This window comes from Bubalus bubalis, chromosome 1, assembly GCF_019923935.1.
Source record: "Bubalus bubalis isolate 160015118507 breed Murrah chromosome 1, NDDB_SH_1, whole genome shotgun sequence".
Classification (NCBI taxonomy): Eukaryota; Metazoa; Chordata; class Mammalia; order Artiodactyla; family Bovidae; genus Bubalus; species Bubalus bubalis.
Genome location: NC_059157.1, coordinates 180,602,301 through 180,617,506, shown reverse-complemented (window position 1 = coordinate 180,617,506; position 15,206 = coordinate 180,602,301). Strand labels below are relative to the sequence as shown.

Sequence of the window (15,206 nt, the reverse complement as noted above, 5' to 3'; positions counted from 1 at the left end):
CCCCTAATGATGCAAATATCATTCACCCTCTTTTATATTCACACTGAATGAACCATGGCTATCATTGGGGAGAGGGAAGGAGTGAGGGGTAATATAGAAGTAGGAGAGGGAAAAAAAAGGTTATTATAGGATTGTATGAAATCAACTGTGTGATACTTTGGAAAATTGTAAAGCACTGAATCTTTCATTTAGTAAAAAAATAATTTAAAAACATCAGTAGTGCAAAAGCTGCAGCTTTAATTATTTGAACATAAGCAAAAGTGATGGAAAATACAGACCTTCTGAAGAAGCTTTCACAGTAAGTATATACTTTTGAAAAAGAAAAAAACTGCAATTGTATACAGTAGCTCTTTGTGTAACTTAATCTACTTACAAAGCTATTTTCATTTATAGAGTTGTATTGTCTCCATGGTTACCAGTCATTTCCAAGAGCAGAATGTTTTAAGAATATGCATTGGCAAGCAGGGTAAGCATGCTTTGAAAGGCTCAAAATGCAACGTGAGTTATTACTCTGCACACGTCTATTCTGCATAAGGGCACATGGCCCAACAGCTCTACTCTCTCCCTGGCTCTCCTAGCCTGGGTCGCTGCTATCAAATGGGCCTGTTCAAACAAAGCTGAAGCACTCCATTTGTCACTTCCTGTCTTTGGTACGGATTTCTCTGAGTGAGATTTGGTATCTCTTGCCCCATTTCTTTTTATATTTCCTACTTATAGGCAGTTAAAGAGCAATACAGGTTTTGGAGTCAAACAGACCTGGGGGTTTCAAGGATTAGCTTCATTTCTAGTCTCTAATAGGTTTTTTTGTTTGCTTGCTTAAACTCATCTACAAAACGGGAACATCAGTATTTAACTGGCAAGACAGTTGCAGGAGTTCGAGAAGGGTTGTGAGTGTGGCTGACTGCCTGACGCACAGGGCCTCCTCAAAAACTGGTAGCTGTGACTGCTGTTACTCTCATCTGGGTTTCAACTAAGTTGACATTTTGCTCAAATACTGCAAATTTGTAAACAGCATTTTGCTTTCATTATACTTTCAACACTATTTACAACACTGAAGTGACTTAGCAGCAGCAGCAGGAGCAAAGGGCTAGTGAAATGAACTGACACTGATTTTAATGCCCCAGCAGTTGCTACCATGGAAGGCTGAAGTATGCAACGTCAAGACAAAGACTCAGGTTCCGACTTCCCTTCCATAAGATTTTTTTCTTTTTTGAGGTGAAATTCACTAACACAAAATTAGTAATTTAAAAGTATGCAATTCAGGGACTTCCCTGGTGAGGCAGGGGCTAAGATTCTGCACTTTCAATGCAGGGGGCCCAGGTTCGATCCCTGGTCAGGGAACTAAGTCTCACATGCCACAACTGAGAGTTTGCGTGCAGCAACTAGAGATCCCGTGTGCCACAACCAAGACTTGGTGCAGCCAAATAAATAAGCAAATATTTAGTGATTAAATAAAAGTACAGATTGAGTAGTATTCAGTATTCATTAAGGTTATACAGATGCCACCTTTATCCAGTTTCAGCATGGTTCCATCACCCAAGAGACTATCCTTTAGTCATCCTCCTCTCCCCCAGCCCCTGGCCACCACCAGTTTGCGTCTCGATAGATTTACTTATTCGGGATATTTCACATAAACTGAATGATATAATGTGTAGCCACTTGTGTCTGACTTCTTTCATTTAATATATTATTTTTGAGTTATATCAATGCTGTAGCATTGCTTTATTCTTTTTATGGTAGATTACATTCCATTGTATGGATATACTATATATTGCTTATCAAGTCATTCCTTGCTATACATTTGGGTTGTTCCCACCTTTTTTGACCATTGCAAAAAGTGCTGCTATGAATATTTGTGTATATGTATTTGAGTCAATTCAGTTCAGTCTCTCAGTCGTGTCTGACTGTTTGAGAGCCCATGGCCTGCAGCACTCCAGGCTTTCCTGTCCATAACCAACTCCTGGAACTTGCTCAAGCTCATGTCCATCAAGTTGGTGATGCCATCCAACCATCTCATCCTCTGCCATCCCCTTCTCTTCTTGCCTTCAATCTTTCCCAGCATCAGGGTCTTTTCAAATGAGTCAGTTCTTTGCATCAGGTGGCCAAAGGATTGCAGTTTCAGCATCAATCCTTCCAATGAATATTCAGGACTGATTTCCTTGAGGATGGACTGGTTGGATCTTCTTGCAGTCCAAGGGAATCTCAAGAGTCTTCTCCAATACCACAGTTCAAAAGCATCAATTCTTCGGTGCTCAGCTTTCTTTATAGTCCAACTCTCACATCCATACATGATTACTGGAAAAACCAAACCTTTGGCTAGATGGACCTTTGTTGGCAAAGTAATGTCTGTGCTTTTTAATATGCTGTCCAGGTTTGTCATAGCTTTTCTTCCAAGAAGCAAGCGTCTTTTAACTTCATGGCTGCAGTCACCATTTGCCATGATTTTGGAGCCCAAGAAAATAAAGTCGCTCACTGTTTCCATTGTTTCCCCATCTATTTGCCATGAAATGATGGGACCAGACATCATGATCTTTGTTTTCTGAATGTTGAGTTTTAAGCCAACTTTTTCACTCTCCTCTTTCACTTTTATCAAGAGACTCTTCAGTTCCTCTTCAATCTGCAAATCTGAGGTTATTGTTAATTCTCCTGGCAATCTTGATTCCAGCTTGTGTTTCATCCAGCCCAACATTTCGCATGATGTACTCTGCATATAAGTTAAATAAGCAGGGTGACAATATACAGCCTTGATGTACTCCTTTCCCAATTTGGAACCCCATGTCCAGTTCTAACTGTTGCTTCTTGACCTGCATACAGATTTCTCAGGAGTATTCAATCCTGTTTTCAATCCTTTTGGGTATATGCTGATACCCAAAAGTATGAGTGGGTCATATAGTAATTCTATATTTAACTTTTTAAGGGTGCTTTTGGCTTTTTTATTTCCAAAGGGAAAGGTACAGTCAGAGAAATGGGAGCTACCAGACAGCCAGTCCAATTTGTGTCTATTCCTCTCAGCTAATCCTTGACCTTGTCTTTCACCTCTCCGTCCAGCAGAATGGTGAGTACTATGGCTCCCTTACACATCTGGCCTCCCTTCCCTAGGGATGTGTCTGGCTGTCCCTGAGAGAACTGTGAGATGGTGCACTGTCTCGAATCTTGAGGCGAGTAAGTGCTACAGTTTCCACGACAATATGAAAAAAGTCCTATCAGTGGATGGTCCTCATGTCACCTGTGTGAAGAGAACCTCTTACCTTGATTGCATCAGGGCCATTGCGGTAAGTCACTACTGTCTAAGAAGAGTGGGAGAAAATCCATACTTTCTTGTTCTTTTTCTTTGCTTACTATAGTTTATTGCTCTAGAACAATTTTCTCCCCAAAGGAACTAGACTTGAAAGTACAGGGACTGTGTGTAGATGAAAATATAGGTGCTCAACATTCATTAATAGTGAAAACAGTGATAATAATAATATTTAAACAACTGATAGATAAGGATTCATTGAAAATGCCCATAGTAAAGCAAAGTCAGATTTGTACTGGAAGAGAAATATATAAATACTCAGAAATAAACAAGAAGTTTTAGTGTCACTGTTATTACTTAATATTGTTTTTGGAATTTCCTAGTAATGCAATGATATAAAATGATAGAAACAAACAAACTGTCAATATGTTCAGATGCTTACATGCCTATAAAGTATAATGAAATCAATAGAAATATTACTATAATTATTAATGAGAAAAGTACTTTGGTAAAAGATAAATGTATCACAATTTAATGTCATTTTAACTGTCAGTGGTCACTAGTTGGGGAAAAAGAACCCCAAATTATGATCTTATTTACATGTAAGATGATACACAGAAAAATGTTTCAGGGAAAAAAGTTATATGAGAGATCTGCAAGAATACAAGAAATATAATACAAGAGCCTGAGATAAATGAACAATATTATTAATAAATTAAAACATATGCTGTATTCCCAGATAGGAAGACTAAACTTCATATATTTGCATATTCTCCTAAAGTTGATTCATCAACTTAATATAATTTTATAAAAATAATATTAAAATTTTTTTAAGTCAGTAAAATAACTTTGTAATTCTTAAGTGTGGATGAGAATACAAAATAGTATTGTGAAAAATAAAATGAGCGGGGGATTAGCTGAGGCCTGTCTGAAACTATAACATATTTAATAACAGTGTTGCAAAGAACAAGGTCCTTGGACAGATGTAGAAGACCTGGAAGAGAACAAGATTTAGACATATTTCCAGCTTTCTAAAAATAGCTAATTATCCACATGATATGATGTAGATGCAAACTATGAATGTCCACCACTACGGCATTGGATTCCAGACTTAATGGTTAGATCCACGTAGATTTAGATACTGTGTGACAAGGAAAACTTTCCAAAGAAAAGACTGAGAAAGGAATCTTTAGCTGGACAATTGGATAGCCATTTAGAAATAAAATCAACTGAGATTTTTAATACATTTACCAAAATAAACTCCTAGCTTGACTCAATTTGACTAATATAGCTAGATATAACAGGATAAATCACAAAAGTAGACAAATTTGGAAATGTAAAAATTTTTAATCTCTGACAAAAAAAAAATTAAAGTCCTAAGCCTAGAGAAAAGTATATTCACATCAGCTATAACAAAGCAATGTGATCTAAAAGCTATATAAAGATGTCATTTAAATTTATAAGAAATGCTTAAGAATAACAAGCTATAAACAAGCTGCTCACAGAAATTACAACTAATAGATGATATAAATGAGGAAGGAAAAGTCTTCATCCTTTTTAATAATCAAAGAAATGCAAATAAAAGCATCCTTAAAGTAACAGTTTCTATTTTTTAATGTAGTAATATTTCTTAAAAGATAGCATTTCTTGCTGATAGTTTTGCATGAAATTGGCATGCATTGCTATTGGAGAAGGCAATGGCACCCCACTCCAGTACTCTTGCCTGGAAAATCCCATGGATGGAGGAGCCTGGTGGGCTGCAGTCCATGGAGTCGCTAGGAGTCGGACATGACTGAGCAACTTCACTTTCACTTTTCACTTTCATGCATTGGAGAAGGAAATGGCAACCCGCTCCAGTGTTCTTGCCTGGAGAATCCCAGGGACGGGGGAGCCTGGTGGGCTGCCGTTTATGGGGTCGCACAGAGTCAGACACGACTGAAGTGACTTAGCAGCAGCAGCTATTGGCATTCTAAATTATAAATTTATACATCATTTCTGGAAAAAATTTGGAAAGATCCTGTAGGGTCATAAAGATACACACAAGCTTTTATTTATTTTCTGTAATTCTCATTATAAATTATAAATTTGTATGCTGTGCTATGCTTAGTCACTCAATAGTGTCTGACTCTTTGTGACCCCATGGACTGTAGCCCACCAGGCTCCTCTCCATGGAGATTCTCCAGGCAAGAATACTGGAGTGGGTTACCATGCCCTCCAGTTGAAGAAGAAAGATTTCCATAAGGGCTAGGGAATTGATCTAACCTGATTTTTGAGAAGAGGCTGTGAGGTTACTGCTTTTCTCAGTAACGAAGGAATCCTTGACAGATTCTTGAGGAGGCAATCCAGACTTAAGAGTGTAAAACATGACTCTTAAGGATGGAAATGCAGATGGAAATGGAGAAGAGGGCGACAGAGGATGAGATGGCTGGACAGCATCACCTACTCAATGGACATGAACTTGGGCAAACTCTGGGAGACAATGAGGTACAGGGAGGCCTGGAGTGCTGCAGTCCATGGGATCACAGAGTCAGACACGACTTAGTGACTGAACAACAGCAACATGGATGGAAATATTCTGATTCATTCACTCATGTATCTGACAACATTTGTTGAACTTCTACTGGTAATAGGTGGTGGGCTTTGTTAAGATAAAACAACAGAACACTAACATCCCCACCTTGGTGGAGCTTGCATTCCAAGGGGGAGGACAAACAATAAATGAAGAAGATTTGTCAGATGGTTGCTAAGGGCTCAGGAGAAAAACAGTGTTTCCAGCATTTGTGAGGTGGTAGTTTTAAAAGCATGGTTGGGGAAAGGTTTTTGAGCCAACATGAGGGAGGTGGAGGAGGTCTGAGCCGTGCAAATATCCCAGGGGTTACAAGTGACCCTGGCAGAGGGTTAAGTGAGTCTTCCTTGGAGCTGAGGGGCTTCATTCATGTCTGGCCTTTCTTCTTTCAGGCACACGAAGCAGATGCTGTGATGGTGGATGGCGGTTTGGTCTATGAGGCAGGTCTGAAGCCCTACAACCTGAAGCCTGTCATGGCCGAGTTCTATGGGTCAAAAGATGGTGCGTCCCTCATGGGGACCCAGGTCTCTGTTCTGACACAGCTGCTGTGGAGGGAGGCAAGGACTCTGTCGGTATTACACTTGCAGGGAACAAGTTGCTGGGGCTCTATGTACTGTGGAAGGCTGTCCCCAGTGCTGACCTGTGGGGGCTGGGAGCTTGGCTCTTTCTGGGAAACTGTGGACTTTAAGCCTCCTGATGGGAATGCTGCTGGGTGCTGCTGAGTGAGAGGGGATGTGCTGTCTGGAGTCCACTGCCCACTCAGTGGGATTGCATCAACGGGACGCCTCTCTGGAGACACATATCCCCGGACAGCCTCTCCTTTTGCCAAGTCCCCTGCAGGTGCTAGAGAACGTGGGCAATGAATGTTGTGAGAAGGGACTTTAAGGAGCTGAAGAATGAGGTGCCAGTCCTACTTGTCCATAAATGTTGCCAGTGTGTGCAGGAGCACAGCCTGCCTCAACCTGAGTCCAACTTGAAGGCCCCAGTAAAATCTTCAGATGCCCTGTGTACCTTCCTCCCACACCTTCACCTTTGTGTCTGTGCTACAGACAGAGGAGCAGAGAAGGGGAGAAGCAGTAACATCACAGTGATTGGGAGCTGTAGGTCTTCCAGCCTATTGCCTTGAAAAGGGACAGTTTGCTTTCTTCTGTCAATCAGGGGCCTTTCCCTTTCCTTTTCTACCTGTTAACCAGAAGGTGCTGCAGGTCCTAGAATCCCCCCAGGCTCCACTGCACACACTCTGGAAGATTAGTAGCAATGATGTGGCATCTTGCCTTGGCCCTTCTTTCTCTGCTGCTTTGCAGATCCACAGACTCACCATTATGTCGTAGCTGTGGTGAAGAAGGGCAGCAACTTCCAGCTGAATCAGCTCCAGGGAAAGAAGTCCTGCCACACAGGCCTGGGGTGGTCTGCTGGGTGGAACATCCCCATGAGGATACTTCTTCCCTCTGACTGGTCCCAAGAAGGTAAGCTGGCCAGGGAGGGGTGCCCTCTGGCAGGGTTCCTACTGCTGGGACCCACACAGATTGTACTGGGGCCTTACAATCACTGCCAGGTATACGGGTTTCATGAAGTCCAAGATGGGGTGAGGACAACCTGCTTTAAACATGTACTGGCTGGGTTTGCCACATCAGTGACCCTTGTGACTGGCAGCTGAGACTTCCCTTCCTTCAGCCAAAGAGACCCTGTCTCTGAGCTCCTGGCAGCCCCACATCCATGGTATCCCAGCAGTGGGGTTTGACAAGGGCCATGGTGGAGGCTCAGGAGAAAGAGGACCTCCCTTCCAGCTGCCCAGGAAGACTCTCTAAGGGTGACCACCACACCACCAACAGTCGGGCCGAAGTGCCTTGGATGAGGGCTGGGGGTGAAGGCGAGAGGAGATGAGTGGACCAGAGCTCAGTTATGATAAGCCAGTGTGAACCGAGGGTGCCTTTTCGTGCCTGAAAGATAACCAGATTTTCTGCACTTTGCAAAAGTGTTTCTTTTTGAGCCCTGACAGCTCTGCAACATTCATGTTTCACTTGTGTTTTGAGCTGCAGAGGTCAGATGGGGTGCTGCAACCTGGGCCACAGCTCTGGCTATGTTTTCTTGGGGTTCCATCTTGCCTTGAGTTGTTGGACGTCTTTCTGGGTGGTTATGTTGGCACACCCACTCACATGAAGCAAGTGAATGCAGCCTCCTCCCATGAATTCCTGGAAGAGGGATTCCCGTGAGCCACCATGGGCCATGATCAGAAAAGGAGAAGAGTGGGTGGGACTATTTCCTGAGATAAGGAAGGACTGTTGGGGTTCCTGAGTGTTCAGATTTCTGTGCTCCCCACCACCATTCCCGAGCCTCCATGTTGGTGATTGAGCCAGGTGAGGAGAACTGGAGCTGCCTGGTTTGGTGCAGCTCAGCAGCTTTTGAGCCCTGCAGTGGATACACTGGGAAGTTCTGGAGACCCAGGCCCACGCATGAGCCATCCATGCCTTTGGACCAGGCACTGTTGGCCACCTCTACATGCCCACTTCCTCATGACAGTCCGAAGCAATGCATTCAAACCTCTGGGCTCTCACATAGGGCCACTCACACACTCACACTCACACACACACACACACATGACCCAGAGGCCCTACCAACTCATGCCCTGAAGTCCATGTGTCTGTGTTGAGCAGCAGCGGCCAAGTTCTTCGCGGGCAGCTGTGTCCCCTGTGCGGATCAGTCAAACTTCCCCAAACTGTGCCAACTGTGTGCTGGAAAAGGGATGGACAAGTGTTCCTGCTCCCACCACGAACCGTACTTCGGCTACTCGGGGGCTTTCAAGTGAGTGGGCCCCCTTCTCCTCTCTCTGATGTTGGGGAAACTGAAGAACAGAGAGTAGATGGGGCCTGCCCTGGATAACCTGAAGTGTCCTGGTGAAACCTTGGGTTTTGACTGTCTCCCACAGCACATCCTCGTTCCTGCCTGTCCTACAGAGGAGAGGAGTCTTCTGTGTGTGGGGGGGCTCTCATCTACCCAGAGCCTGGAGTCTGGACCAGGGAGGCCTCTGGGATCCATAGACACAGGCTTGAGCACGCAGCCAGGCCAAAGATCAGGTCCTCCCCCGAACCCTTCACTGGCTTCTCTCTGCCTGAGCATCTCCATGCCAGGTACACGTGCTGCGTCTCCCCACCTCCTGTTCAGCTCTGTGACCGAAGGCACCTTTCTATACAACATGCCTGCGAGGGACATAACTAACATTCGAAACCAGAGCAAAATTGACCAGGAATCCAGGCTGTCTAGAGTTTTTATACTCTATGTGCTGTGCTGTGCTAAGATATTTCAGTCGTGTCCGACTCTTTGCAGCCCTGTGGACTATAGCCTATAAGGCTCCTCTGTCTATGGGATTCTCTAGGTGAGAATATAGGAGTAGGTCCTCTTTGTAAAAGGCTTTTGACCTTAAAAAAAAAAAAGTACAAAAACCCTATTGCTTCAGGCTGCCTACAGAAAGGCAGGTGAGGGTCCTTCTTTTGGACCATCCCTCCCCAGAGTTGCCTGGGACGGGGCTTATGGGGCTCCTGCCTATTTCAGACCTGGGCTTGGCTCTGGGCGTTCAAAGACTCCTCAGACAGGGCCGTTGCCTCTGCGAGGACAGACTGAAGCCTGGGAAACTGCAGGTGAAGCCCTGTGAGCCAGTTTCTGGGGCAGAGCCTGAGGAGGGGGCTGCTAGAGGGGTGGGGGATGAGCCTGTGTTGTAGACAGTGGACTGAACACAGCTGTCCTGTTGCTCAGGTGTCTGCAGGACGGTGTGGGGGACGTGAGCTTCGTGAGGCATCTGACGGTATTTGGTAAGTCAAACGGAGGAAGAATCTTGTGGCCACATCCTGGCCAGAGGAACTCCTTCTTTCCTGTTTCCTTATATCTAGAGATGGGTCATGCCAAGATCTTGAATGAAACAGTTTCTGTATAATGACACTTCCATTATTGGTGCTTTGTTTAGTGTTCAGTTTGTTCAGTTTATAAATTGATTGAACAAATTTTCTGAACATTTAACATTACTTACCAACTAATAAAGCAAGTTTTAATAATTAGATTCTCTTAGTCACTGAAATGCCAAATTCAGATCTAATCATGATCTCCTGAATGCTTCCTTATAAACGGTTCCTAAATGTTTTCTTTAATCACCTTAAAGAAATAAATTCTTATAATGATTGCAGAACTTGTTAGCACATCTATAATTATATCTGTTGCAAAGCATTACTACTGTGGACAAAAATGTATTTCTTTATTTATATGTTAAAAAAAAAACCTTTCAAAAGTTTTGGGCAATCAGAAACAAATAGTGTTTCATATGAGTTCAGTTTTCAGATTCTAGGTTTTATAACCAATTAAATTTCTATCAGGCACAGAACACATTTATAACACTTAAGATGTTTAAACAAGAGATATATATTTTATACTCAGTTCATTTTTAAAATCATTGTCTGATTTTGAGCCTTCACTTTTTCTGGGGGCCTTGGTTCCTTGCAGGCTGGTCTCTTTCCCTAACATGAAACAGAAGTGTGTTGGCTCTGTTCCCTCATCTCAGCCGTTCATAATTCACTGTTCCCTCATTATAACACACTGACCTGGTTTGTTAGCCTTTTGGCAATTGATGTGTGTCTTCTTATCAGTAATTTTCATTAGAAGGGGAATCTATGAGTCTTTTCTCCCAAAATCAAGTTGCTCTCAGTAGTTGTCACTGTTATTTTCTGTGATTGCTCACATTGTCACAGTTAGGCCAATGGACAGAATATTCTAACACTCACTCTAGAGAACTGAAAACATCCTCACTTTCTGAAAACAACCAATTGTCTGAGACCGTCTAGATTTCCCTTTGCTGAAGGTCGTATGTCCTCTATTACACACAATCCTGTATTACCTTTTAAGTGGGAGTTTCTGCGGGACTATGTACTGGGCTTAGGGCTGAGAATGAGCGCTGGTGAGCTGCCGCCACCACTGGGCCCTAGAAAGACTGAGTGGAAACGTTCTTTCTTTCTGAAGCTATTAGATCATATTGTTCTTTTAATTTTAACATTGCAAAAATTGTTTAAATTTTTCTTTTAATATAAAGCTTTAAAATGTGTTTTCTCTGCAACATGTCTGGTTAAAATGGAACTGTTCACAGGAACTCGAATCGTACTACTCATTCTCTTTCAGTATAAGATTTTATCAACCTAAGATATGAGTTTGCTAGGGCTGCCATTACAGAGTACGGTCATCTCTCAGTTTACCAGCATTTGCAGGTCCTCAAGTCCCTTACATAAAACTGTGCAGTATTTGCATATAACCTGTGTACATCCTTCATATGATTGTAATCATCTCTAGATTACTTATAATACTTAATCAATGTAAATGCTATGCTAATAGTTGCCTCCATGGCAAATTCAAGTATTGCTTTTCGGAATTTCCTGGAATTGAAAAAAAATATTTGCAGATGTGGAACCTAGAGATATAGTGGGTGGCTATAACACACTGAGTGGCTTAAGCAACAAATTCATTCTCTGAGTTCTAGAGGCTAGAATTCTAAGATTGGGATGTTGGCAGGGCTGTTCTTCCTGAGAGCTGTGAGGGAGGACCTGTTCTATGCTCCCCCCACCCCCGTGGATTCTGATGTTTGCTGGCAATCTTTGGGGTCCTTGGCCTGCAGTTCCATCACCCCAATCTCTGTCTTTCCCTCCACATGGCGTTCTCCAAGTGTGTGTGTGTCTGTTTGTGTCCAAATTTCCCCTTTTAGGAAGGATACCAGTCATATGGGATCAGGAGCCATCCTACTCCACTTTGACCTCATCTTTTTGTTTGTTTCCAAAAAATATTTATTTACAAAAACAGACAACAAGCTAGATTTTGTACGAGGCTCTAGTTTTCTAACCACTGCTCTATCCTGTGTAATGTATTTGTCTATCTATGCATCAGTGCTAAACGGCTTGAATTATAGTTTTTAAGTAACGTTTCATATCTTCTAAGCCGAGCTCTGCTTCAACTCATTTTGCTTTCTCTCCAAAATGTCTTATTATTCTTGGTGCATTGCAGTTCCATATAGATTTTTTTGTTTTTTTTTTTTTTTAGTTGACTAAAGTCCACACTTGATTCAGATTTCCTAACTTTTTACCTAACGTGTTTTTTCTGTGCTAGTATTCTGTCTAAGATACCAGTTACAGCCTCATCTTAACTCATTACCCCTGTGCTGTCTCTGTTTCCAAATAAAGTCATATTCTGAGGTGCTGGGGATTAGGACCTCAACATACAAATTTTAGGGGGACGCAGTTCAACCCAGAATACCTTCTAATACCTAGACCAGGGGAACTAAAGAGTCTGTTTTCCTCACACGGCTTTTTGGTCCTTCTTTGTACCTATATAGTATCCTGACTGGGCCTGTAGGCCTCCATCCATCTCTCAACCCGCTGCCACCTTTCCCCAGCAGACTCTGTCTCCAGGGGAGTATTGCCACTTTATTTAGGGACCTGAATTGTCTCTGCAGCATGGTGCTGTGCCAGTCCCAGACTAGGTCAGACTTTGATGAGTTCCCTTAATCCTTTGAGCCTCAGTCTCCTTATCTCTGGAATGGGATAATCACATTACCAGCCTCCCCCAGTTGTTATGAGGATTAAATGAAACTGAGCTTCAACTCAGTCTTTGGTGTGCTGTGAGCTCTCAGAAAGCATTTGCTGTCACCATTCTTGTTAGCAGAGCTCTGGGCAGAGCATGCGTCCCAGCCCTGGGTCTCTCTGCAGTGAGAATCTGTCATTTCATCTCCGGAGGGCTCAGCATCCTCACCTGTCCAAATGTATTTGGAAAAGATTCTCTTTTAGTCCTCTCCAGGCTGTTAAAAAATGATGAAAGAAGACAGTTCAGGTGATATAAACGTTAGCACTTCTTTAAGTGGACCATTCAGAGAACTGGAAAACTGCAGAAGGCAGGAAGCTTTGATGGGATAAAGAATAAAGAACAATGAAGAGAAAAATAGATAATATCTGATGGGCCAGGGTCACTTTGACCAGGTTGAGAAGAAAGAAGGAAGGAGGTATAGAGCCCAGAGTTAGCTTGGCATTGGGTGCCTGGCTGACTGGATAGACTGCATTTCTATTAAGCAGAACATTTACAGGCACAGGGAGTTATCTAACTTTCCATGGTGATGCGGCATCACAGACACAGATCACAGACATGGCAGCAGACAGGAGTGGCTCCATCCTGGGCTTGGAAAGCTATTTCAACAAATCCCTAAACAAACAATTTGGGAGGGGTGGGCACCACGGCTCATTGTTTGCTGGCTGTCAGCTCATGTAGGCTTCCCTCCTCTAGAGAACCTGGCTAACCAGGCCGACAGGGACCAGTATGAACTGCTCTGCAGGGAAAACACCCGGAGGCCTGTGGACGAGTACAAGGGGTGCCACCTGGCCCGGGTCCCTTCCCATGCCATCGTGGCCCGAAGTGTGGATGGCAAGGAAGACTTGATCTGGGAGCTTCTCAATCAGGCTCAGGTATCCCCGCCCCCTGTCTTCCCCTCCTGCATAAGGGTCCCTGCTCAGATTTACGGTGCTTTCCCTCACTCTCTTCCAGCCACTGTGGAAATTCTGGTGTTGGGCACAGTGGGAACCACACCACATGTCCTCCGCTTCACTGACCAGCACTTGGTCTGGATATGTGATGGGCAGCGGTGACCATAAAACTCCCTCCCTTGGCATCACCAACACCATGGGCCAAGGACTCTGCAGAAGGCCACTGTTGCCCCATTTTATTCTTCTAGGTTGTATAGGGATCCTCAAGCTGCAGTGCAGATGCCCTTCCTCCAGGAGCTGCTCCCCTCTCTTATCCCATTGGCCTGGACCCCTCAGCAGCAGGTTCTGACTGTAAGCGTTTTGTGTCTTGTGCTGGAGGCCCTCCCTCCCAGCGCACCCACAACTCTCACCTGTCCCATCTCTGTTAGTGCCCTGTGCTCAGCGCTAGGCATTCAGAGATGAACTGGACACAGACCTGCCATGGGATCACTCGCAGATGACTGTGGAAGATACAGTGAGCACACTGTATACACAGATCACCACCATGGGGCACAGCCTTGCACGCATGAACTGTGTACTTTGAAGAGAGTGATTTGCAGGGTGTATCTGGGAAAGTTTCTGGGCCCCAAGAGTAAGCTGTGGACACTCCAAGGAGATGTGGGGTTTGCCAGAGAAGGCAATATGAAGAGCCATTGCAAAGGCAAAAAGCAGACATTGCAAAGAGCATGTGGGTAGCTGCTACTTTCAGCTACCATCAGGAACAGCTTTGGGCCAGTCAGTGGGGTTACAAGCAAAAGGTTCTTGGTTTTCTGGGAGGGCCAGAAAGAGGACTGCTTGAAGTCCTTCATGGCAGGCCTGGGGCGTCAGGTGCACCTAAGGCTCATGACCCCCAGGCTAGATGGTCCTGGATCACCACCCGCTCCAGGATGAAGCCCACAGGATGAAGTCCAGCAACAAGGTCACCATCACTGGCTGCCCCACCCATAGAAACACAGCATAGGAGATGGAAGCTTCCTGACCCATGGTGACCATTACCCTTTGTACAGACCTGGGGGGCAGCCCCTGGCAGTTTCCCTGAAGCCACACAAGGCAGGCAAATTAGGATTTGAGTGAAGTGTTTGCTGAAGAAGATTGGAGAACCCTGTGAGCCACAGGGACTTTGGAGGGCCTTGCCATGTTCTTCGCTCTCAGGCATTCATATTTCTTTCCCTTTCTATTCACCTGATTTTGGGATTTGTTTTTACTTTGCTTCTCTCTGCCAGCCTCCTTCCTTTACTATTTCTTTTATCCTTTGAACAGGAACACTTTGGAAAAGACAAGTCAGCAGAATTCCAGCTCTTCTACTCTCCTCATGGGAAAGACCTGCTATTTACAGATGCCGCCATTGGGTTTTTAAGAGTCCCACCTAAGATGGATGCCAAGCTATACTTGGGATATGAATATTTTTCGGTCATTCAGCATCTGGGGAGAGGTGTGTAGGTCCTGGGAAGACCTGGAGAGCTTGGGCATAGGGCAGGGCGGGGCCGTGGAGGCTTTCCTGGGACCTGCAAGCCCCACCTCACCCAACCCACACTGGCCTGCAGGGTCCAAGAGAGGGCAAACTGTGCTGGATTCTTGTGGGGATGTTCTGCTGAACTTGGGAAAAGGCCTGAACCTGGGGTTCACAAAAGGGTTTGAAAGACCTTCAGATTACAGGCAACTTAAGTAATGATGAGGGCTTCCCTCATAGCTCAGTTGGTAAAGAATCTGCCTGCAAGGCAGGAGACTCCAGTTTGATTCCTGGATTGGGAAGATCTGCTGGAGAAGGGATAGGCTACCCATTCCAGTATTCTTGGGCTTTCCTTATGGCTCAGCTGGTAAAGAATCCACCTGCAATGTGGGAGACCTGGGTTCAATCCCTGGGTTGGGA

General features: G+C 44.4%; 1 protein-coding gene across 2 annotated transcripts in view; it reads left to right on the top strand.

Annotated features, from left to right (window-relative positions):
- LOC102400938 (inhibitor of carbonic anhydrase) overlaps positions 1-15,206 on the top strand; it is a 43,538-nt gene that overhangs the window by 7,309 nt on the left and 21,023 nt on the right. For both annotated transcript variants that reach the window (XM_006051412.4, XM_006051411.4), the window contains exons 2-8: positions 3,100-3,272; positions 6,194-6,302; positions 7,106-7,267; positions 8,456-8,603; positions 9,552-9,607; positions 13,101-13,279; positions 14,597-14,768. In XM_006051412.4, the coding sequence (XP_006051474.3) occupies positions 3,100-3,272; positions 6,194-6,302; positions 7,106-7,267; positions 8,456-8,603; positions 9,552-9,607; positions 13,101-13,279; positions 14,597-14,768 (999 nt within the window). The remainder of the gene's footprint in view (positions 1-3,099; positions 3,273-6,193; positions 6,303-7,105; positions 7,268-8,455; positions 8,604-9,551; positions 9,608-13,100; positions 13,280-14,596; positions 14,769-15,206) is intronic.